The sequence below is a fragment of the Mercenaria mercenaria genome, chromosome 4 (assembly GCF_021730395.1).
Source record: "Mercenaria mercenaria strain notata chromosome 4, MADL_Memer_1, whole genome shotgun sequence".
Lineage (NCBI taxonomy): Eukaryota > Metazoa > Mollusca > Bivalvia > Venerida > Veneridae > Mercenaria > Mercenaria mercenaria.
The window spans coordinates 75,342,795-75,368,575 of NC_069364.1; the positions used below are offsets into that span (position 1 = coordinate 75,342,795).

The following is a 25,781-nucleotide window of genomic DNA, read 5'->3' on the forward strand; positions in this document are numbered from 1 at the left end:
ATAGAAAAATGATTTCCAATGCAACGCTTATACATTTGTATTACAATTCAATGATTATCTCTTATATGTTGTACAAATAAATAAGGTCATCCCATGACCATTTAACAACAGATATGTGTTAAGTTTTCTCTCCCAGTAAGGGTCATAAACTATTATAGCGGTCATTCAGGCATATGCCGGCCTTTCAGTTGTTTTCTTTCATTGGCAAGTCGGCAGCTGACCCCGTCTAACTAACGTATATGTACAATATGACATAAAGGTACTATTTATATTTTGGCATTTTGGGTTACTTTTCTGCTATCTTATTACAAAGAATTAGTATCATACAGTATTTGATAATCGAATGGATATGCATTAATAAGCACGTATCACATGAAAGTCATGACTAATTGACTAAAGGATTCGTGGATCTGGTTAAAAAAGGTATATCGAACTATATCTATATTGATTGAGAAAGCTCACTAGTGATTACAGTTTTGGCGCATCGGCACGACCCTCCCTTCCCAAACCCTGAAATCTGTAAAGCGTACGGGTTTTCTTTAATATTTTTTCCGATGCAGTTAAAAGTTAGAAGCATGAAATTTTCCTGCCATAGGTAATAATCCGGGAACAAACAATCTCTATTTGCTTACGTAACATAATAATGTTCGGAGGGATGGGTATTCCCATGCAAATAAAAGCTAAAGCGTGGAATTTTCAGCTCACTTACCTCGAATGTCTTTCTTTAGTATTATTTATATATCAGGGACTAAACAGAGCAAATCAAACACGTTTATCATCGCCTTATATATCGCACGTTTTAAAACGCCTTCATTTTCTTCTGATAAATTTGAGCTAAAAGAAACGGATGAGACCAATACTGCAGACGTTCATTGGCTCATATGTCTGTTGCAAGTTTCATTCCCAGTAAAATAATTAAGAAACAAAACCTCATGTTTAATGCTCAAAATATGAACAAACTTCGATTTTAAAGAAGGATCATTTTTAACCAAAAAGTAAAATCAAAGAATGATAGAAGGATCAAGAAGATACAAGAAAAGTTGAACTAGTGACTTTAGTGCGCATTAAAGTTCATACGGCAACTGTCATAACGTACACAATCTATTCTGGCAGTCGATATCAGGTCTTGTGCAACTGGAATCTGTTCTATCGACATGTTCACCCACTTATGTAATCATACTATACATTAATGTAAGCGAGTCTACAAAAATTACAATTACTGGATTTTAGAGGTGTGGGGTGCCGGATGCGCTAAGTGATATACATATAGCAAAAGTGGATCTCATTTGGAAAAGACGTCTAGCATTGCTGTAAAATATTGAGGTGAATAAATACATTCACCAAGTAATTGAAATAAATGTGTATTGCAGTTTATATCAAAATATGCATATAGTGTTCAAGGATGGAAGTGCAATTGTTGTTAGATTATGACAAACATAGGTGATAACCAAAAGCATTATATTTAGGACGAATAATTATGAATACAACCACGCGTAGTGATATAGATACGGATAAGAGCACATCTCTTCTGGCGAAAGACGAATTACTAGAATTGTATCTCGGACCCAGATTCCAGGAAACTTGGTCAGCAGTAATTCTGCTCATCATATATGGAGTTATATTCATTTCCGGAACTGCTGGAAATATTTGCACGTGTATTGTGATCGCACGGAATAGCTACATGCAAAAGGCAACTAATTACTATTTGTTTAGCTTGGCCATTTCAGATTTGTTTATCTTATTGCTAGGTAAGTTGTTAAGTTCTATATTCTGTAAATCATGATTTTTTATTGGCGGTCGTAAAATTTGAACTTGATAATTCACAGTAAGATATCCAAAACATTCGTTGCTCATTACCTTCATGTTTTCACGTAATTAGAACACGTGATACTTTTAACGGAACGATACCGTATTGTGTAAATATGTTTACACTGATACAGAACACAAACAGACCATTCTCTGGAAGATTTCGGTGTAAGAGACCATATCCTATTCCAATGATGACGTTATGATATGATATTATATTTAATATTCGTCGAGTTCGAAAACGAATGGGTCTGTTTTTTTCAGACTTTTCTTGGAATTGCATAATTTACCATCCCGGACTGCCTGGTGATTGGGATTTACATCATATACATGTACATTAGCCGTTTTAGCATTATTTATAATTATCACATTTTTTATATAATATTCCGAAAAAATTATTTTCAAATTTTACGAGCCAAGATCAATTACGTAAAAAGCATATTGGCCTCAAATTATTGTGCTTTAATGTATGTTTTTATTTTATTTTGGTTACTAATGTTTACTTTTAGTTTTAACTTGCTCAAAAGCTTTCAAAATCTGTATGAAATTAAAAATAATGTCACTAAATTAGAGAATCAAGAAAAACGTGATTGCTTGTAAAACTGCATACAAAAATAATCAGAAAAGCATAAATTGGAAGCTAGTAACCTAATTTACAACACCCATTTTGATTAAAAAACACCATTTACATGCCAATTGTTTGAGTTACGCTATCACTCCGAAAATCGGGAGAAGACCCTTTACATTTTAAAGTCAAGCATGTTATTGCAAATTAAATCAGCGTGCCGTGAAATTACTGCCTGTTTCGAAATATTGAAACTTCGTGATAGATTTCAGAATAACCCTGAAGCAGCTGTACTTTTAAAACTGCACGTGTTCCTCGTGTCCTGTATAAATATCAAAATGAGGAGAGTCTTGTGAAATATGTAGCACAAATGTACTAGATTACATGATCGAATGTTTTCATCGATATGCAAATCTGATGATTTTGTTCAAAAATATTATTTGAAATGGGACATCATCAATATGGTAAACAATGATATTTTGTCTTATTTCTTCAGTGATACGCAAATTAGATGATTTTGCAAAATAAATATAGTTTAAAGTAAGCCATTATCAATTTATGATTAACAGTGAATACATATTTAAACAAACGCTGGACGTTTTAGTAGAACAAAGAACATTACGTCAATTATATGAAGAATGATTCAAATTCAACGAAACGTGAAAGTCGCATAGACTTTCCCCATTCAGTTTCGTGAATAGATCCGTCCTTTGCAATTTTCTTAAACATACACGATTTCCTGACGATTAAACGAACTTGTTCAGCGAAAAAGCAGACACTCCATTCAAATGAAGCATATCAGATTAGACATGAACGCAACAGATGTTTATTAAAAAAGCATCAAAGGTTCTTGTATACATAGAGAATCTCTGTTACCTGTCAAAACATAACGCAATGTTGTTCAGAATGGAAGGATTTTAGTAAAAAAAAAATTATTAAAATGCAAACTTTCTACAGGAGAAATAATTGAATATTTGCATAATTAGAGATTGAATGCCCTCGCAAAAATGTAGAAAATATCTAAAAATCAGTGCTAAATGTACTTTTTTTTATAAAATTATAAACACATTGTTTAATTAAGCAAATTGGTGTATATTCATAGTGAAAGGGGAAACAAATGTCCCTGTAGGTAAAAAAAATTCCTTTTGTCTTTATAAGACATGCAATTTAAATTTGACATAATCTGGCTCGATTTCAAATCGAGGTTAACTGGTGTTATAAGCGCAGATCGGTTCGTTCATTATGTCACGGCAAGGGGTACATCTAAACGTCTGCTGGTGGAAACTGGAAGTTTTCCGGCGTCAAGTCAAAATATATATCGTAAATGATTTGTCAATTAGTTGATATCTCTAATAATTAGCAAAGACGTAGGTATTTTCACTTAATCTCGCGTGCCTATGGTTTACACCTTAATGAATTATTGGAGCTCTAGATAAACAAACTAAATACATTGTACTGTCAAAATATCATTTTTGTGTGTAAATAATTGTTCTCCAATTCTTAGAAAACTTGTTTGCCTACATTACTTACATAATTTCAGTGTTTTTGTCAGTTATGATCAGTCAAAATGCATAAACTGGACAAAATCTAGACAACAGAGAAAGTCCTTCAATTTACTATACTACTGGAAATAGCAGGAATAATACATATGCTCATAATAGCCAGTTAAAATTCCAGAAAACTAAGACAAAAGAACTTGGTATGATATCACATGTGTTACTTTTTTTAGACGATTATGCTACAGAATTTTATCGTTGATAAAATTAACAAAGATATATATTCTACGCGTTTATAATTTAAGAGATCTAAATTATCCCGTAAACTAATTGAATATTAAATCAGAAATGTGATAAAATTACGCATATAAAGAAGCAATTCCAGCAAACTAAGACAAAAGGAAGATAATTTTGTCTAATGAAGCATGTGGGTGGTGCAATGTTTACCACATTACGGATCTCGAATAATGTTTTTAGCATGTGCTCCGATCATTTACTTCAAAGACTTTTCTAGTGATCTTTGTTGCCGCAACAATGTTCCCTCCATTAAAAGATACATTAGCTGCACCACTATACAACCTGTAAACTGAATTATACATCTGGTTAGGCGTGTCAAAGAATACACAGTCATAACAATATTATGTTTATTCAGTTTGAGTACTGCATATAATATTGTCTTCTCCTATTAATCAGAAGATCAAAGAAACCAATTTTCAAGGTGTGTATTTATTAAATAAATTCATAGCCGGCAATAATTTGTATAGCTTGTCATATAATTATTTATTTATTTATTTGGGTTTTACGGCGCACCAACACAGTATAGGTTATGTCATATAATTAAGCGTTGTATAATTAAGTGTCGTTGCTGCTGACTAGTCTACTTCTGTCACTGATCTTTTCATTTATTAACATTCTAGAATGGTGAATGATACAGACAAAAGTGTAAATGGTATTATTGCATTTTCACTCAATAACAACGTCATTCGGAGAGATAAGTGTCTTTTTAGTTAAGCCTGTCTACATACTAAAGTCTGTGTTGCTTAATGATGTATAAGGCCAAATAGTTTCAATAACTCTGCCCATCTACCCATTTATAGGCACACCTCATACTTATGCATATTTTGGAGACTGCTCCAGTCAAAGAGAAAAAAGATGTTTGCCTTTCTTGTATAATGTTCCCATAGCCATGGTAAAGAGATGGTAAATTTCCATATTTTTTACTTGATTTTAACAACCGCAAAAATCCTTTTGTCCGTGTTTGCCAACAGCTTGGTAAAGATTGTACGCGTATACGTTGCAAATTAAATATATGTTAAAAAGAATATATTGCACAGGAAGTGTAGACCACGAATAGTTCAAAGGTTAGATATCACCTGTTTTATTTTGACAGCCATTAACTCTTATTATACATCTTATTAATGGGTATATATCTCTTACGGAAGAACACTGTAAACAAAACCTCTTTTACTAATTAATCGCAGAAATAATAACTGACAAGTTTGTTGCTTTATCAAAAATATTTTGGTTCTTTCTGGAGTGTAACTGACAACTGATTTGCACTAAATCAACATTTTGCAATTAATGCATCTGGTACGTGTTTATCTCAAAATTATTTTTAGACAATTTACCAATAGAAATTTTGGTGGGTACATATCGGCACACCAAACAATTCTAGACTGATAGTCATGTTGCTGTACAAGAACTTAAGTGTCAGAGAGCACACTCATTTTCTTTTTAACAAATATTTCCGGATTTGTACCGTTTTAAATTCTTTCATACCTCGGTCCTAGGTCATAGATGTTGAAAGCAAAAACCTTTCACACTGACTTTCATTACATCAATACTCAAAGAAGATCAACACATGTTATTTGCTAGACCAATGTAGGGATATTACATGTTTTTTTGTTTGATACCATCTGCAGAATCCCGAGGGATTGGTTTGTGCCTGAGCCGGTAGGGCGAGAGTAACAACATATCCTGAGAAATTCTGAAGATGTCACTACACAAAATAAAGATGGGCTAACGCTGTCATTTCCTTTTGAATTATCAGCTTCACATATATGCAAGGAATCCATATGGAAAGGTGTTTTAACAGCACGTTAGCGCTAGAATCTCTTTGTTAACACACGTTTACTCTCCTGTTGAAACTAACCCGAAAAGTGACAAGAATAGCAGATTTGTGTTAGAATGTCAAAACATGTCAATCATGAAGTCTAACGCCTGCTCTGTAAATACAGTCAAAGAACAAATTGTGGAGTCTAACAACACAAACTTTCTAGGGTCATAATCACTTTTAATATTTTTAAATACAAATGCAATGACCAAGAATCTTGCGATGTTTATAATGTACATACGTCAGATTTTAAGAAGTGTCCCTAAACAACCGCTAAACCAAAACCGCAACCGCAACAACAAACCACAGCAAAATTTTCGCACTATACAAATAATTCAAACCAAATATCGTTACTTTACTCTAAAAACGTTTATTTAAAAGATATTGATTAAATTATTTTATTAATAAAGGTTGTCAGTGACCGTTTATGTAGGACAAAGTTTCTTAATAAAAGTCGCTCCAAAAGTGTGACTAGTTACACGAAAGAAATTGCTACCTCTGCTTAAATGTAAACCAACTGTTTTACACTGAGTATGACTGGGTTTTAGTCATAGAACCATCACTAGTGACACTCTTCAAGTACTGTCATTTTAAATTTTGGAATTTGTGAGAATTTTTACATTTTCTATATTTAGTATATAGACAATCGGGTAAATTATTTGCAACGTAATTTATATTTACGAGAAGTAACATTATAATATATGCTTGTAAGGTGGTAACGTAAAACAACAAAGTACTACAACAATATTTTTGGAATATACTTATAAAGAATTAAAAGTTAGTGTACACATGACTTACATAGCTCTGAAAAGGTCATTTCACTGAAAATACTTTACATTTTCTCAGGTTCTGTAGAGCGCATGGCGACATATAATATAATCTGGTGTAATATACATACGTCAAATCATGTCACAATAATACCTAAACACCATATTCTAAATGTCAGACATGAACGCATGATGTTATGATACAAATGAAGATTGATGCCGTCCGTTTCAATAATTACACCTTGTGGAATATTCTTCCAACTTAATGATTATAGCATTTACTATAACTCAGGCAATATCCTTTACAAATTAGAATCACAGTGCGATTTTTTTTGTTGGGTTTAACGTCATGCCGGCACAATTATAGGTCATATGGCGACTTCTCAGTTTCCGATGGTAGGGGAAAACCTCAAGTGTCCCTCCGTGCATCTTGTCATCACGGACAGGTAACTTGGTAGAACTATCGACCTTCCGTAAGCCAGCTGGATGGCTTCTTTACATGATTATTCGAATTCAGCGAACTTAACCACCCGGCCATGCAGACCACCGAATGCTGTTCTACTTAAATACATTTACAAATTTCACAAAAGTGACAAATTTTAATTACTCTGTAGTGCGTTGTAATTTGACATTGTTAGCATACTTTGAAAGGTCTTAAACTCAAATGTATAAAATTGAAAATGGCATTAAAACATTTGTTCACCATTAGAATAATATAAATAGAAGTAAGTACTGCACCAGCAATTATGACTGCTGACGTAATTATTATTAATCTCTGCCATAACAATAATGATTCTTTTGTCAAAACCCTTATGCGTCTCTCCTATATTCCACATCAAAATATAATGTTTTTTATGGTGGCTGATTTAGAACATTTCGTTATGTTGCTTTGGCTATCACTAGTACAGCCCTATCTGCTCGTGACTTTTGTCTACGAAAGGAGGAAATCACAAGCTTATGTACAAATTGTATATTCATAGCTTTACCCAAGATTGATATAATGCTAGGAGATGAGATTACTTACATTGTAAAAGCTGTCTGTCTAGCGATCTTCTTAAATCCCACAGTATGAAGAGCTTACTGCAATACAGGTCAACATAATTTCGAAAATCCCGTAATGTCCAACAATCAGTCGAATAGTTTTGTTATTTCTCAGGCTACGCGTTCGTCGCTATCTCGGTTTCGTAACATATGCTTTATATCTTATTGATCATACTGAAAGAACTGTTTTCAATAAATCCAATTAACATGAAACGATTATTGTTGCATATTGCTTCAATTTTAGATTATAACTTTGGTTGAATTTATTTTACAACACTAATATATATATTTAATGGCTTAGATAAAAATAAAATCTGTAAAAAGATCCTTTGGAAGCATAGAATGCAACCAAGCAGAATAATAGCAGACTCGATTTGATTGAGTCTGTTCACGAGAGGTAATGAAATATGCGCCACACCTCTCACGCCTCCTAGCACCGGCTTAAGAGGAACTCTATTGCACGTCTATGGAATGGACTCCATAATCCCAAAAGGACCAGAAAATATAATAACACGGAATTCAAGTACGGGGAGACTTTTTACAGCCGCCACACGGCACTTACAGATTGATGTTGAATGTGATAGTTAATAAAATATGTAAAAAGATTTTATAAAGCCGAAGTTGTTGACTGCTGTTTATACGTAATAACGGCTTAGATAAAATTGAAAAAGTTGAAAACCACAGGTCGCCCAACAGGACATACATAAATGAAAATGTTGAATGCTCGGTTAGACTGAGCCTGTTCATGGATGGTAGTGGAAATGCAAGCTATCGTCCACGCTCTCTTGCCTTGGGTTTAGCAGAACTCGATATTTATACATGTTACAAATACAAATTCGGTGGTATACATGAAACCGTCAATTATACACAGTGTAATTCCATGCAAAACGGCGTATGGTCCCCAGTTAAAATAATGAGTTTGCCCTAAACGTGAAAACAATGGGCAGAACAAAATAAACCTGGAATTCGGAGAGGGGATCTGAGGTGAGAGTTTGCATGTCACAGAAACTGGCAAAAGACAAAATTTAAAAAAAAAACAAAGAAAAAAGAAACAGGCACCATAGCCTAGGTGCGATTTAACAATACTCAAATCTAATAAACTGTAATAATTGGAACCACACTTGCCGAAATGTTCAAGCTGAAAAAGTAAACCGTACACTAACACAATATAAATGTCGTACCGAAGTTGTTGCTTCTCTGACTCTGTATATTTTCCCATGTGTTCTATCAAACAGGGCTTAAAGTTTGATCATGCTACTTGAAACAATGTCAGTCTCTCTTTATTGTTGTTTTAAAGGACATAATAATAAAAAAGTAATTTGTACACTCAGAGACAAAAGATTTTGATGTCATATTTATTCATAGCATCGACATTTTTCAGTGTATTTCGGTGGAAGCAGTTTAAGCTCCGTAAGAAAATATCACTGCCACATTTTTTATAGTTTCCGAAAAGTTATATTTACAGCTTAAATGATTTAGATTTAAAACGTGAGGTAACATAATAAAATTAAATGTTTATACAAACAGTTGTTTTTATACAAATAGTTGTATAGGAACACCAGTAGAGATATGTTGAAAACCTACTTGAAAAGTTGCACGTCCAGAAGTAAAATATATTATATGATATGTAATTGCACCAAATGACTTAGGTTTTACAACAAGGATACGCTACTGAGACGCCATTCAGTTTGCATAAGCTATGAAAAAAATATCGAAAGTGCCATTCATTGAACTGAACTCAAAGCATATTCTTAGTTATTTACTTGCAGTGATATATAATATACATAGCTGTAAACATTGGCAATAACTTGGCGTTCAACCGACAAAACTGTGAGAAAAATGTAAATCATATTAATGTCTTTAAAACATGATATAAACCTTGTTTGTCAGGTTAACTAAATATTTTTACAGATGGATCTGTAAGAGAAAGTCTTTCATCAAGGTTGCCGGGATTCTTACATCGGAAATTAAGTCAAAGTCTACATACCCTGTTGTTATAAGTTAGTTTTTTACTCTATAAATCTTTCAAACAGATAGTTAATAGCTAATAATTTACCTGTCTTAGTAAAGATTGTTTTCATAATACAGACCCGGTTCTACCTTGTCTTAATTTTGTGAACACAACCTTTTTATATAATATTCCCTAGACTTTGAAGTCACTAATTGGATGGTTTGAAGCCTGTCTAAAAACTATAAGATCTAACACAAGCGAACAGCTTACAATAATTTTCTAATAGAATTGATACGTATTTTTTCTAAGAGAAATTTCATCAACTGCACGAGAAGGATACTGAGCGAAATACGTTATATGATGAGTGTATGCTTTTTACAGAAAAATGCATATTTATAATTTGATATGATGGAAAAACTATACAGTTTCCATGAATACATTTTATCGAATGCATTGTAAGGTTGTATCTCAAATTTTCTATTTAGAGACTTAACGCAGTTGTTTGCTGCAGAGCTAAATAAATGTTCATTTAATGCCCAGATACGTAAAACTTTGCCTGATGACATTGAATTTAACTGTTTCCTTCAAACGTTATTGAATTATGCTTTCTAAGTGTCAGTCATACTTGATTACGCTAATAAAATTGGATCCTTTGTTTGGTTTTTTTATTTGTAAAAGTAAATACACGTCGTCACACAATTTGCTTATTTTATTAAGCAGAACAGTAAACGTTTTCGTCATGTTAAAAGTTGTTGTTTTGTAAATCTCTCTGTTTACACACGTGTATTACCATGTTTAATCACCTGAAAAAAAGACAGAATTTCAGTTTTATTCTAGAATGCTAATTTACTGTCTATTTCAACCTCATGATAAATTCTTGGCAGACAGTGTCCATGCTTTCTTTCAGACTAGAAAAAACAAAACAAAAACAAAAAACCAACACAACATCTTATAATTGAACACTGTGATTATTGGAAATTTTCCACAGCATAAACACGAAGCCTTTTTAAGCGTTATTTTAGTATTCTTGCATACCAGACTGAGATTTCTGGTGATTTCACCGGTGCTGGAAAACTCCATCGTACTCCCATGGGTGTAAGACGACTCTCGTGCTGTAAATGACGTATAAAGAACTACATCTGTATAGTAGATTTGTGTAGTAATAATTATGTTTTACGTAAAACAGGATAAAAATTAAATACCTTGATAGTTTCTCTTTGTTCCTTATAACATATTTCTCGATTAAAAAAAACGTCATTTTACGGAAAAAACATAACGTTTCACTGCAGATGATAATACAAAACCGGAACTATTACGTTGTTTTCGTCTTTGCAACGTCATGATGTACTTCCTGTTTACGAATGTAAAGTTCCCACGCTTTGCTAATACGCTAATATAAAAAAAAATGCTATAAGAAAATCATTTGTTTGAATTTATTTTTACTATTATTTATTGAATATGACATCATTGACATGCAAGAAAAAGATTCAATCACTGGTTGTAGGTGTAGATGGAAATTTCCGGCTCTCGCGGTAACTCGGCAAAGCCTCGTTTCCGCCAAAACAGTTATCCTCAAGCCGAAAATTCATATCTGTACATACCACCAGTGAAAGAGTCTTATAATCTTCAACAAGAACTAGTTATACACTTCAGAGTACAAAAACTTTCCGCACTCGTGATAGAAAGCGTTCAGATAGCTTGTAAAAAACGCCTAAACAGTTCTACTCGTAATTTTGGCTTTTTATTGGTCAGTCAAATATTGCACAAACAGGATGTGAGTAAAATCAATCTTACACTTCTGCATTATATGTGAAATATGAAATTAAATTGTTTTCGTACAAACAAGTTTGTAAATGCATATCCTTTCTGTTTACTGGACGGTATATTATATGGAACTGTACTTGACCTTTTTAATATTGAAGATAATCGGACATCATTCGAGCAATATTATCAATAGATTGACAGGTTCAATAATGAGCCTTTCATAAACATCATTATATTTTTTTTTTAAAATCTTGAAAACTATCACTTAACATTTTTCTAATTGATGCCAATTTTTATGTCCATAAAAGTGTAAACTTTCAGTATGTGACTGGTTACCTTTTTGAGCAAACATCAGTTTGTTTTCTGATATGACAGGATGTTAATTATTTAAACGTTTCTTTAAACTAAGTTTGAAGCATTACCTGTTTACTTTACGTAAGGAAAATACTGTTAACACGGGGGCACGTATCATATTTCATTATAATGACATAACTACCATTTTTCTCGTGCATTTTATTTTCTTTTTGGTTGAAGGAAAACACATTGTCTGTGTAAATTACCTCTCAAGACAGCCTAGTTACATAATAACATTTTACTTAACTTGGTTATTGTCATAATTGTGAATTAAACGTGTTATAGAGTTGTACAAAGTCCTTTACACAATATTGAATCGAAAACATGACAAATTTGATAATTGTATTTAAGCAAATATATATAGAGATGAAGATAAACGTCAAAAAAAAATGAAGTATTAGTTGTTTCCAAAAGCTTTTATTTCTTTATAACATTAATACCTAGCAAAATGTGCTCTGCACGTGGTGACATTAATCATCTGTCAGCATGATTACGGCAGGTGAAAAGACGTGAATTTCACATTTTTACTTCTTAACTTATGAGAAGCTTCATGTTTTCGCGAGGGATGATAATCGCTACTTTGAATTTGCCAATATGTTTAAAACTACTAAGATTCACCCTTTCTAACATTCGCTCAATTTAAAAACACTACAGCTACAGCGTTTCAACAATATATATGGTATTTTTTTTACTTCAAACAGGTAGTTAAAAGATAGAAACTTCACTGTCATTCAAAACACATTGTTTTAATACCACGAATAAGGAGTTATATCATTTGCTCTCATTTTTACGACTCCTGATCAGGTATTTTAAGAGTAATCATAAAGATAGAAGTTCAGAATTATTTAAGACATACAGTTCAAAGTATTTCTTTAACTGAAGGAGAACTTAATTAATTTCGGGTGACAGTTTAGGAAAAATATATTCTGATAGTTATATTAAAGACATAGAACAATAGTTACGTAACATACAAAATCAGAAGGCGAATACAACTATTCATTTGTCCTTCTGTGTAGTTGTTTACTAAAAAGATTTGGCATTTGCTACCTTTTCAATTTGTTTTGTTCTTTTATTTGTGGAAAGGAAACTTCTGCGGTAAATAGAAAATTCAGTGACGTCACGCATTTACATGTTACTAGATGTTCGATGAGAAAATATACAAAAATCTTCAGAGGAACTACTGCGCAAACTTTTTCGATACAAAATTAGAATTCCTTTTATAATGTACTCTTTCCAATAGAATTATTATTAACTTCTGTATACTTGAAAACATCACTTTGAATGAATTTATGAACTCGGAAACACGCACTTGGATGATGGTAAAGCAGCAGAATACAAAGTCGAAACCTATTAAATCTTCGATCTAAATGGTAGCAAAGGTCGTTGCAATAAATGTATAGCATATTAACAAATTCATTGAAACGCACATCAATAAATTAATTAAAACAGTAAATAATTAAAAAAAATTAAGTCGTTTTAATTTATATTATGTTGTTCAATTGTAAATGCCAGTCACATTAAATTAATTCCTTTTATATGTACTCTTCACATAAATAATTTTAAACTTCGTATACTTGATCCCGAAGAAATTTGATAAACAGCACTAATTGTCAGCAGTTAAAGAATATTAAGTCTTGATTTGTACAGTCGTGCATAGTAAGATGTTGTATTACTTTTCGCACTCGCAATTATTACATAAAAACGTTAATGATAATACTATTTTAGTTGTAAAATTTATTTATTTATTTATTTAGATACTATTCTATAATGTTAAATCATGTATTATTGTTTAAGAAATTGTAAAGGAAATTCTGTTTAAAATTAATCTTATTATGTTTTTAAAAAATAAGATATTGTTAAGTGGGTGAGTCAAGATCTCTGCAAGAATCTAATTTAATAAACCTACAGCATCGAATAATTTTAGTTCAGAGCAGTTAATATTCCCCATGCTCTTTTGTTGCTAGACTGGAACAATTTAAGCTCAGTGATAAATTAGATGGGTCTGGTTATCAATAAGAACGTGTATCTATATTAAATCAAGCTGATTTATCGACTGAACGAGGAAACGCAATTTTGTCTCAGAATAACCATAAAACATACCATTGAGTATCTCCAGTTGCCACAAAGCATGCAATTCCTACACTTCGATTCACTTGAGCATTAGTATCACTTTTAGTGGTATTTGACCATTGACAGGTTAATAATTTCTCTCAAGAGTTACTTTATCACATAATAGATACTTTAGCATTAATAAAATGTGATCTTATATGTTTGATAATTTACCATTAGAAAGGACAACAAAACACATCAGTAGTACACTGTTTATTGTGTTGGAGAGTCCCAGAATTATTGCAACCGTGTTTATTCAGCATGATAGATCTAGATATATATAATAATCGACACATTCGCTTTCCTTTCATTTTATACCTGTGTTTCCGGAAGGCAACCTGATTTCGTACAGCGACTTTCCACATCTACGATATGTACATATAACATAAAACAAACTAACAACTGAATGCCATGTTCAAATGCGTATAAGCTTTTTCTCTTATTTGCAATGTATGGACGGCTTCTGAGGAACACAAATAAAATGAACGATACAAATGCTTTCATCAGTGGCAAAATTCCTTTTTCGTTCAAGTAATTTGTTAATATTAATTTCAGCGATATAGTATTGTATGAAAACCAAGAAATAACAGTGTGGAAAAAATCTGTTCGGTACAAAATGATTTCTTTTGCTTAAAATTTTGAATATTGAATTTGAGATAGCGTAACAGAAATCTATATCATGCCTTTGAAGCATAAAATGGCCTAAATCTGCTATAAGAAGTAGAGTATTGGTCCCGACTACGCTGGGAGGACCCAAGGACCAGAAAGGGTTGCTCCGATGTGTCATTGGACTTGCTTAAGAACTAGTAAATAATGAATCCCGTAACGACTTTGCACTTTAAATTAAACTTTGTTTCATTTTCTGGCTTTCTAAAATTTTAGAAATAGTTATATTGGCGTTTATCCATTCCTTTGAATAGAAAACCTGCTAAGTAATTGCAAAGTATTTTATTCTGCGGTAATTGGGTCAGGAACATCGATTATTTATTCACGCAGCTTTCAAAATAGAAATAATTGTTCCGTTAACCCACAAATACAATTTGGCAAGGTCTTGTTTTATACCTAATAAATAAAAAATAACACAAATAGCGCCCAATATTTCATACGATAGCTGCATTAAAAACTGGCTGCCATACACCTTTTTGTCTAATTGTTTATCTTTCTTCTTCAATAATCCGTCTAATTTATTTACATAATGCTTATTTCGTACACTCCCAGTAGGAGAATTAAACAGAGTACTTGCTCGATTTCGGAATTGCAAGGTGGTCTGATTCTACTGTGCGCTACGTTTTTTAAGGTGTATGTTATTCTTATACTAAAATTACATAGCCATAGAACTAACATCAGTCATATACATCACTGTGATCTTCTGTAATGCAAATGTTAAACAATTTTTTAAAAATATTGTTTCCAATGATAAAGGACGAAGAGTGTGATTGTAAGAGATTGCATACAGATAACTTCATGACTGAAACATTTGCAATATGTGAGTTATATAAATAAACCGAAAGAAAAACACATGGGTTTTAATTCTTCCTAAAACAATAAAACACAATCAAACCTTTGAAGATTTTAGCGAAATGTTAAAAATGGAATAATCGTTTGGAAAGTTTAGCTAAAATTTAAATGCACACAACAGAGCGCTGTCAATTCTAAAAATTAGTCAGCATTTCCAACCAGCAGTATCATGTTCCCATCTTTTGTTAAAATCAATTTTTGTCTGTAAATGGTAATAATTTATACTGAAGAGGAAATGACTACAAGGAAAAGATAGCCTTGTGAATTTCAAATAACGAGATAGGAGATCATATGCAAATATTTGAGAATATTTCCTGACAATTGATCTAGACTTACTGTATGTATTTAGGGAATTATATTTACTTTTCGCCAACTACTTGAGTATAGACAACAATTTAAGGTAGAAAAATATCAATATCAATATCTGATATTTTTGTATATTTTGTAAAAAACATGAAAACACATCAGTTTATTTTCGAGGATGAAAAGTAATTAAACAATACAATAAACTACAGGCAGTGTTTTAAACTTTCTTTTAAATGAAAATAGATAAGCATGTATTGTACATGCATTAGATTTGGCATTATAGTATGAAAATAGAATGCATTTATTGCAACATTTTTAAAATATATTTTCAACATAAAAATTCATATACATTCCGGGAATGGTATGACTGTTTCTTCTACTTACATATGACTGTGATGTACATTGATATGTACCGGTATATGTATCACGGATACAAATTCAAGTCTTAGTGAAATTCTTTATACCTACAAATTCATTATGTACAATAACACATTTCTCTGGCAGTGTCTTAAAATCTATTTCACTATCGGCCGAAAAAGAACTATGAATTCGATTCGAAAAGGGTATGGTAATAGAGATTACTCTGTGCTCGGTTCACAGTCAAATCGAACTGGCTAGATAATTGGTGACAAAGAAATATGAATGACTTATATTAACACATGCGAGTTTTAATTACTTTAATAAAATTCTGAGTGGGGGTATTTCTGTGGCAGCTTCCTTTATAACACAAATTGAAATTCAACGTTAAACAAGGAATTTAAACTTTTGATTCGTTCTCATGAGTTATGACTTATACTCTTTTTCATATCTGGAACGTTCTAAAAACAAACTGAAGCTAATTCATCAGACACCACCTGCCGACAGCTAAACTAGGCAATTCAATTCATTCTTGATTGAAGTAATCATATTAATCTTAAAGCAGCGTGATTTATTATTTTTTCCTGACAATTACTTTCATATGAAATTGCAGCAAGCTTTCGTCATGTATACGAAATCAAAACACACGGTTAGAATACAGGAAACAATCGCCTCTGTGGAACCAGGAAACATCAATCAGAAGTGTGTTTCCATGGTTAATCCTCTGTTATGTCAGGTGATAATTACAAGTTGTTATTAATGTTTCGTTGTTTTTCATCGAAGCAGTTAAGACCAGACAGATCAGCATTGGTTTTTTTGTTTTAACTTAAAAAAAATCAACAGTGGAGCAGAAATGGTATTATTTTGGAGCAAAAGGGTTTTAAAAAGTTTTTATATTTACGCAATGAAATGATCTTCATTTACAATATGTAAACGTTTTCCCGCTTGCTTTTTACCAGTGCCGTTTTACGAGTCTGAAACTGGAAATTGAAAGTGTTTTCAATGCTTTTAATATTTCAACACTATTTATACACGATGGGCAGTTATACGTCGAGCGTTATAATTTAACGAGGGCGTAGCTTAAGTGAATTATTTCGTATGACGCATAACCCGCCGGAGTGTATTAATAGTGTTCAAACAGGGTTTTGCTATAATTACTTCGATTCTAATATGTCTTTTATTGTAAAATTTAGATCAAATATGATAGATCTGTTTCTTTGTGCATGTATCATTGTATGACACCAAACGGTAGTTCGTTACGCTCCTTTGTTTAAACACGCCTGGACCGGAAATGGTAATACGTCCTGCGGAATAGTTCAATTAGAGCGCAAACGATATCGAAGCATTCTGCTCAGCGAAATCACCAACTCAGTGTGTGTGTAAATCAATCAAGACTGCGCTATTTCTCGATGCTTGCAAGGCGCTAAATATCACGTCGACGTGACGTCAACATAATATCGTTTATTGCTAGTCATATTAGAATTTGATTTTATCCTGTTATATTTCAATAGCAATGACTGCGCATTTATGACACAATCCTTTTACAAAATCATTGTATATAAATATGATTTAAAAGTTAAGATCACTTTTACTGGTGTGGTCTTTTTTTATTAATATGACATTAATCAGTAAAACCGATTACCGAGCGCTGCGCTTATATTTCTGCATTAAAGGTCGTTTATATCTATTCAGTGTAGACTATTTGCTTCCCAGACGGGCAACAAATAAAGCTAGATTTTCCAAGCTAACGGAAGAGTTTCTATAGTTATAAAGGGAAATATAGTATGGTTCAGATTAAGTCGTTTTGCTATAAAGTGTAATAAATAAGTTTCCCTGAAATTAAAACCCTGAGTAAATGTCTTCTGTCACAAGGGGAAATTTAGTTTTGATGATGAATACAATTTTTGGTTGCGGGTTTATCCCGCTACCAAAGTAAGGTGTATTTCTGACAATCATGTAGCATCTTTATTTGATTCCAAATCACATCCAAAGGAATTTGTTCATGTGCTACACAAAGTAGTCCCATTCATGAACAATGTGGATGAATTATCAATGATCAAGCAGTTATTATTCATCCTCTATCCATTCACACTGGCCATTTAGATTATATAAGATCTGTCAATCATTAGGTATTCCAGTCTATGGTTACATCACTGACTTCCAGCTGTTCATGTAAGGTCAGACAGAGCTTATCTTAGATATGAGGCACATTAGTATTTGTTTCTTATACATGTGTATTTATAGATTGGCATTTAAAATGAAAATAACTCTAGCAAAACCCGCAACCACCAGACATCTCAAGGCTTTGTTTAAACCCCGTAGTAAAGACATTTGTTATCAACTAAGAATGTGTAAATCATTTGGAATTCTGTAGAACTAAACATATGTTATCATTATCCGATCCACGTGCTTAAACTTCTCTTAAAACTACAAAATGGATTTGAAATCGAATGAATGATTCGTGTGACAGTGGTGTTTTAGAGTGATTTATCGGAAAGGCAAAAATGACGGACAAAGACCCCCCCCATTAAAATGGGGTATTTTTATGGTGTACGTTCATTTAGTATCGTTTGATGCTTTCAAATAAACTCATCACGTAATATATTTATGTCATGATGATGATATGAATTTCAACCAAACTGGAAATGTACTGATCATCGAAACCTTTGCAAAAGTTACAAAACTGGAAATTGGTTACTGTGCATGACATAACACAGTGGAACGCTTTGATCACATCACAATAGGAGAGGATAGCTGTGCAGTATGGCCATGCGCAAGGCGATATTCGAGACCAGATTTATAATTTTTTGTATGATAAAGGAATCTTCTGTTTGAAGTATACTAGAGGCATTACGACAACAGTTAAATTAACATTTGGGTGTAGACTAGTGTTTAGTTAAAATAATGCACACTTTTAATGTATAGCAAAGCACACTACAATGTTATCTCAATTTTACAAACAATGTTTCTGCAGCATTAATAGGATTTAGCTCTACAACACAAATTTAAGGAATATAATACTTAAGAGATTTCCTATATTAGAAGTAAAAATCAACATTCTTGTGCGTAAACATGAGTGATGGTATTGACCATCTTTAGAATGGCAAACTCCCGTAAACACATTTATGTTGAAACCCGTATGCTATGGTAAAATATATTACTTACTTATAAGCGATATTTTCTTTTTAGATATTACATTTTCTTCTTATTTCGTTAAAACGCTATAACATTGAGTAGGTATGAGATGATATTTCGAAAAAAAATGATTTTTATGAAAAGAAATATTGGTAAAAAGCAGTCATATTTCTACTGTTTCGTATATTCGAATGATATTTTGTATGTACGTAAAGTGTGGGGGCCATCCCCGTTGTTCAAACAGAAAGATTGTTAACTATGACAAGTTTACCGTAAATGTGCCGCATTAACAAGCATCATCTTAGAATTCTACGTGTGTTGTAAATTTTTAAGAACATTGTTTTGAGGAAACAATTCAGGTATGAAGAAATTGTATCGCATACAGCGTCTATGAAACTTTTTTTTATATTTCAGCTCTACCGTCTGAAGCATATTCTATCTGGGAGTCTTATCCATGGAGATTTGGGGAGATATTCTGCTACATCAAAGCGCTGCTTCAAGAGATGACATCATATGCGTCAGTTTTGACAATAACCGCTTTTACAGTGGAACGTTACGTCGCAATATGCCATCCACTTGAAGCTCACAAATTTGCAAACCTTTCGAGAAGTGTAAAAATACTAATTGCAATTTGGATTATTTCTTTATTATGTGCTTTACCATATCCTCTGCATACGGAGCTGTTTTACTACATTGACGCCGAACATAATAATGGAACAATAATTGCAGAATCATTAATTTGTAACATGCCTCAGAAATACCACTCAACAATGGTGTACATTTTCCAATTTTCTACCTTCCTCTTCTTCGTATTCCCGTTGACTATTATAGCAGTGCTGTATTTGCTGATTGCAATCTCGCTGCGTCATGCTGCACTACAACGAGTTGCTTCGCAGGAAACTAAATGCCAACTAGGAACGCCTGTGACGCAGTCAGGGAAGTCGGTGTTCCGTATGCTAGGTAATGTATAAGCTTCTTCTAATGAACGTTTCTCAAATGACAAAAACAATTATATCTCCTTGTCGCCAAGGAAGTGCATTACTGAAGGCAAGATATTTTTTCTGATAAATGTCCAGTCTTCTCTATTATTATAGATGTACATGAATATAACATGTACCTTTAGATTTAATTATTTGTGCTGATTTTCAAAAGTATAGTCATGAACGTTTTCGGAGGCTGACCTCTAAATGGCTGCAGGTTTGTCAAAGAAGTTAAAAGATTGGCTTCAGAAAACAGCCCGATCACTTATCTCAATAGGAAGAGCGCAGATCTAAGGATCGCGGTGTCGCGAGTTCGGTCTCCCGTGGCAGGCCGTATGTTCGCCGTGACGATTTGATAAAAGACATTGTGCCTGACATCATTCGTCCTCCACCTGATTAATGTGGGGAAGTTGGCAGTTACTTGCGGAGAACAGGTTTTTACTGATACAGAACCCAGAAACACCGGTTAGGTTAACTGCCCGCCGTTACCTAACTGAAATCTGTTCGGTTACGTAGGAGGACCAATTCTGGTATGACCCTATAAAATGCTATTGAAAAACGGCGTTAATACCCCGTCCGCACCCCCCCCCCCCCCCCCCCCCCCCCCCCCCCCCACACACACACACAATTAGAAATTTCTGCTAGATTTGTCAAGAAAGTTAGTTATTAGAAATACGGGAATGCATCACATAATTATCTGTATTTTGTAAATTAATGCTTAAAATGCTGGAGATTATTTTTATTTCCGCATATTTCTCTGTAAATTGTGTATTCAAGTTATTTCATTTAAAATAAATGCAAGGATTGAAGGAAAAAACGTTGTACTTCTACGATACGTCAATAAGAATTAGGAGATCGGTGGTTCTGTTAAAACACTCTACCGAAATAATGTCATGTTAGGGTACTTGAATTCTCCCTATGTGTTTTGACTAAACCTGTTTCAGTTAGAGTCGTCATAAAAAGTAAATACATGGATAAATACGGACTCAAAATATTGAAACTGTGGACTTTTATATTTGCTATATATTTTTAATTACTCGGAAAGATGGGTCGACCTTTATCAATGTAAGTACACACATAGAAATAATAAAACCGGTAAGAAGATCCTTCGGAAGCATAGAACGCAACCAAGAAACGTCATAGCAGACTCGGTCTGACTGAGTCTGTTCAGGAGAGGCAATGAAATGTGCAACACCCTTCACGTCCCCTAGCAGGGGCTAAAGCATAAGAGTGTTATAATGAAACTGAATATTTTCCATATCCAAAAGGACCAGAAACATCCATGTATGGGGAGACGTTTTACAGTCGCCACACGGGACTTACAGACTGCTGTTTGTTAATATAATCTGTGAAATGATTATTCGGCAGAACAGACAACAACAAAGTCGCATAATAGCAGACTCGGTTTGTACGGGACTTACAGGCTGCTGTTTGTTAATATAATCTGTGAAATGATCATTCGGCAGAACAGACAACAACAAAGTCGCATAATAGCAGACTCGGTTTATGCGGGACTTTCAGGCTGCTGTTTGTTAATATAATCTGTGAAATGATCATTCGGCAGAACAGACAACAACAAAGTCGCATGATAGCAGACTCGGTTTGATTTAGTCTCTCACATAAACTAATTTTAACATGTTTTATATGTTTTAGTTGCTGTAGTCGTCGCCTTTTTTACTTGTTGGGCACCATTTCACGCACAAAGATTGCTCACCATATACAACCGTGTGTGGACGCCGTTACTCCTAGACATTCAAAGCGCACTATTTTATATTTCAGGTAAATATTCATTTCTTTTCTTTGTAACTCGGATTAATTTCTTGTTGACCGTTCAAATTAAAAATATTTCCATTTTCCATATTTGTTCCTTTGAAAATTATGACGTTCGTTTCTGAATGAACCACTAGAGTAAATGTGCCAAATGTCATAACTCCGCTTGGTGAAATCGTTCCGCTGTTCTGAATCCTAAGATCATATCACAGTTGTTTTGTCTGATGAAATAAATGTCTGGGAAGAAGGTTCTAATTTTGATGCAATAAAACATATGCTATTTACAATGAATACATTATTAGAAAATGGTAAGGAAATACAATGATTAATATAAGTGATAAAATTACAAAATGTATAATTATTGGAGTTCATGCTATATGAACGACGGAAAACGATGGGTAAACTAACCATGAATAGTTAGAACAAGTCATGGATTTGCCGGATATAATTCTGACATACATTGCTCATGAACTCCGAAAAATATTATTGATTATTAAGTAGTTTTATAAATCAAACCTAGATTCAAGTATAAACTGTTAAAACACGTGTTTTCACGGGAAGTATGCTATTTATTATGCAAGATAAAATAATCTTGATGTAATGTAAGTCAAACTTGTGATTGTTTTCAGTTGAACAGCAATTTAGAAAGAATTTGGTTCGCGAATAGTCAGAAGACGAGTACAACGAAAATAAATCCATCACTAAAATTTCTCATTAGAACGAATTTCTAATTATGCAAAATGCCAAAAATAGTAAAACTAGTTATGCTTATAGCAATGAACCAATGCAATTTTGTTTGCCATATTTTGTCACCAACTATCACTGGCAAACAACTACTTTTGTCAAGTATTAATGACTACAGTGCAATATATACAATATATATTTAAATAAGACCGTAGTTAATCTAATGTGCACTTACTCAACGCTTCAATCAGACTGCCATTCTGTCGCTACTTTGAAAGTTTTCAGATGTATTTGCTTGTTATAAATTATGGACAAGAAGACTTGTCTTCCTGAAAGACAAACATAATACTGAAGGATTATGTGGTATAATTTGTATGCGGCTTCCTTCTTGAATCAAGACAAAACTCTTCTAGTGTGCACGACAGACTGGCATTGTGTGTCAGTGAACATTTCTAAACGAATTAATGACTTTAATGTGTTCTTCTTTGCACTGTATGACATTACTTGACTGAAATTTTCGCCGTTGTTTTAATTAGATCGTATGTAACCTTAAAAGTTTTGACCTTTAGCAAAAGCTGAGCGTTCTTTTCTCTGTCTTTTCAGTGCGTTGCTCTGAACATCGTATTTTATTTATTTCTTCTAAAAAAAGTAGCAAAAGTAGCAAAAATATCAGTTTTCATATGTTTAAAACACCTATGTCTGCCTTAGATTTGATCGTTTTATGTAGGTAACCTATTAGGTAGGCAGAAATTTTTAAAAGCTGTTCTCTGTAGAGTACAAAGTGCTTTTATCACTTTATATTTACAGGAGTGCTTTATTTTGTTGGTTCTACAGTTAACCCAATTCTGTACAATGTGATGTCAAAGCGCTACAGAGAGGCATTTCGGGAAACGATATGCAACTGTAGGCGTAAACGTACATTGAATCTGAGAAACAGTGGCCTTCATCAGTCTTATTACTCTAGTAAAGCATCTAGAGCAACTCCGACACGCACAATTTTACGACAAACTGACTCCGCCGAAAGAAATCACGTGATGAGATCTGATACGATACAAACACAAGTTAGTCTTTCATTGAACGGAAACAGTGACGAAATATGTGATCCGCATAGGGAACAGTTACTTCCGGAGGGAGCAGAAACCCGTTGTTGTGATAAGTCATGGACAGAAAACAGAAATAAACCGGTTTGTTGTAAGGTCTGTGTTTCTGAACAGAGGGATAAAATCCCATCACCGCATTATGAACGCCAAGGATTATTATATCACACTAGCTCCGCCGATAGCGCATGTTGAAGGTTATGTTACATTCGGTGTTGAGATTCATAATACGCTTTTGTACTTTGAAATATATTCTGAAAGAGCTTTGCGACATTTTGATAAATATCCCTTTAGGAGATTATATTATGTTTACCTTCAAATTCCAAAGTGTAAAACAGGTTTTCTGAATATTGCGCAACATCAGTGATAAATATTTGAGACATTGCAGGAGAAATTATGTTACGTATGGATTATGCCATTCTTAGTAAAAGACAAATTGTTTTATAAGTAATCGTATAACAATGTATAATTTTGGTAACTTGAACAGACTGCTCATTCACTTTAAAGGATCACGCCTCAAAATAAATATGTTTGAAATAGACCTGTTTAAAATGTAACCTAGGTTTTACATATCTGTTTTAATTTTATCATTATCATTTTATAAATACTAACCAATGAAAAGAGCTTATGATATTTAGATTACAGCCACCCAAGTCTGGAGGTATCTGCAATTCTTTAAAGAAACTTTTGAAAGCTGAAATATGTAAATGATTCGCTATAAAAGAGCGTTGTGGTTAAAATAGAAGTGTATATTTGTACTTGGAAAAATATGAGGCACACAAATACGTATGTCTTATATGTTTCTTTAAAGGTATGGTGTACAAAGTTCACCATTCACCTGGGAGAGCAAGACCTGTTCTGGTTTACATTCTCTATATTCTTCTGTCAAAGCATCACGGGGGACATGACGTACCCTCACACGCACGGGCTCTTGGCTTGTAGTATTGTGTCCTACCTACTTCTTAACCTGTCAGACATAAGTAAAACATTTAAGGGACTTTCTCCAGAAATAACAGGTAGCAAAGAACAGACCTTACCACATTTCTATCAATTTCAAATGATTCATTTAAGTCTACAAAATATATTATTATTATATATTATGATTATATTGCTTGTCGGTAAATAGTCAACACTATTTGCCAGAGATCCAGTAAATGCATTAGAAATAAATGTTCACGGATTTGTTTTCAAATTCTGACATTAGCCCAGCAAAATGACATTCTATTGAATATAGATCAGTCAAAAAGCTCAAACTATGGATCGTCGTTTTATATGAGGAGACGTGTAAAATATAAACTTGAGGATAATTAACTTTTGACTTTTGACCCACAAGCCATTCAATATCTGTTTATTACTTGGCATCAGAAATAAAGTTTCATATCTTTTTTCTCAAGTTTTGACTTTAGCCCAGCCAAATTAATTGTTAACTATATGGAACGCTCAATAGCACGAACTATGGACTGGCTATTTATATATGCCTCATGTATTGATATGTTTCATGTTTCTCAGTTTTGGATTTCAAGCGAAAGGCCACAAACAAACTTCATGTTTATCTTATTTTGGCGCTTAAATAAACAGAAAGTAATTACAGAATAACAAGTTCACTGGAGTAGTGAAAATACCGAACGTTTCATTTTCAATATAATAGTCGAAACTCCAAAATGTCGATTATCTGCGCGTACAAAACACAATTAATTAAGATATATTTGCGATGAAGTTGAACACAATGCCATTTTCAAACAATTTAGTGTCGCGATCAAACAATCGTTTCCATCTCGAAAGTTACATTTTTGAATGTTCAGCATTATTGAACGGGTTGTCAAACTTGTGTTTATTATATAAAATGACAAAAGTAATATTTAAAGAAACATATAAATTATGCCTTGTTTATGCCTCAAAATTATTTTTACACGAGGACGATATCAAGCTGGCTTGCAAACTGGCGGTTGTGACTAGTTGGCCGTCAGT

The 25,781-nt window shown here is 33.2% G+C and overlaps 1 protein-coding gene across 2 annotated transcripts in view; it reads left to right on the top strand.

The window, feature by feature from the left end:
* Nucleotides 1-25,198, top strand: part of LOC123552165 (pyrokinin-1 receptor-like) — a 49,305-nt gene extending 24,107 nt beyond the window's left edge. Inside the window, exons 1-4 of one of the 2 annotated variants that reach the window (XM_045341602.2) lie at nucleotides 769-1,748; nucleotides 19,697-20,242; nucleotides 21,916-22,041; nucleotides 23,524-25,198. In XM_045341602.2, the coding sequence (XP_045197537.2) occupies nucleotides 1,478-1,748; nucleotides 19,697-20,242; nucleotides 21,916-22,041; nucleotides 23,524-24,008 (1,428 nt within the window). In that variant the 5' untranslated portion in view covers nucleotides 769-1,477 and the 3' untranslated portion in view covers nucleotides 24,009-25,198. Of the gene's footprint in view, nucleotides 1-768; nucleotides 1,749-19,696; nucleotides 20,243-21,915; nucleotides 22,042-23,523 lie in introns of those variants that run through there. The other variant, XM_045341603.2, reaches the window with a different exon arrangement.
* The last annotated feature ends 583 nt before the right edge of the window (nucleotides 25,199-25,781 follow it).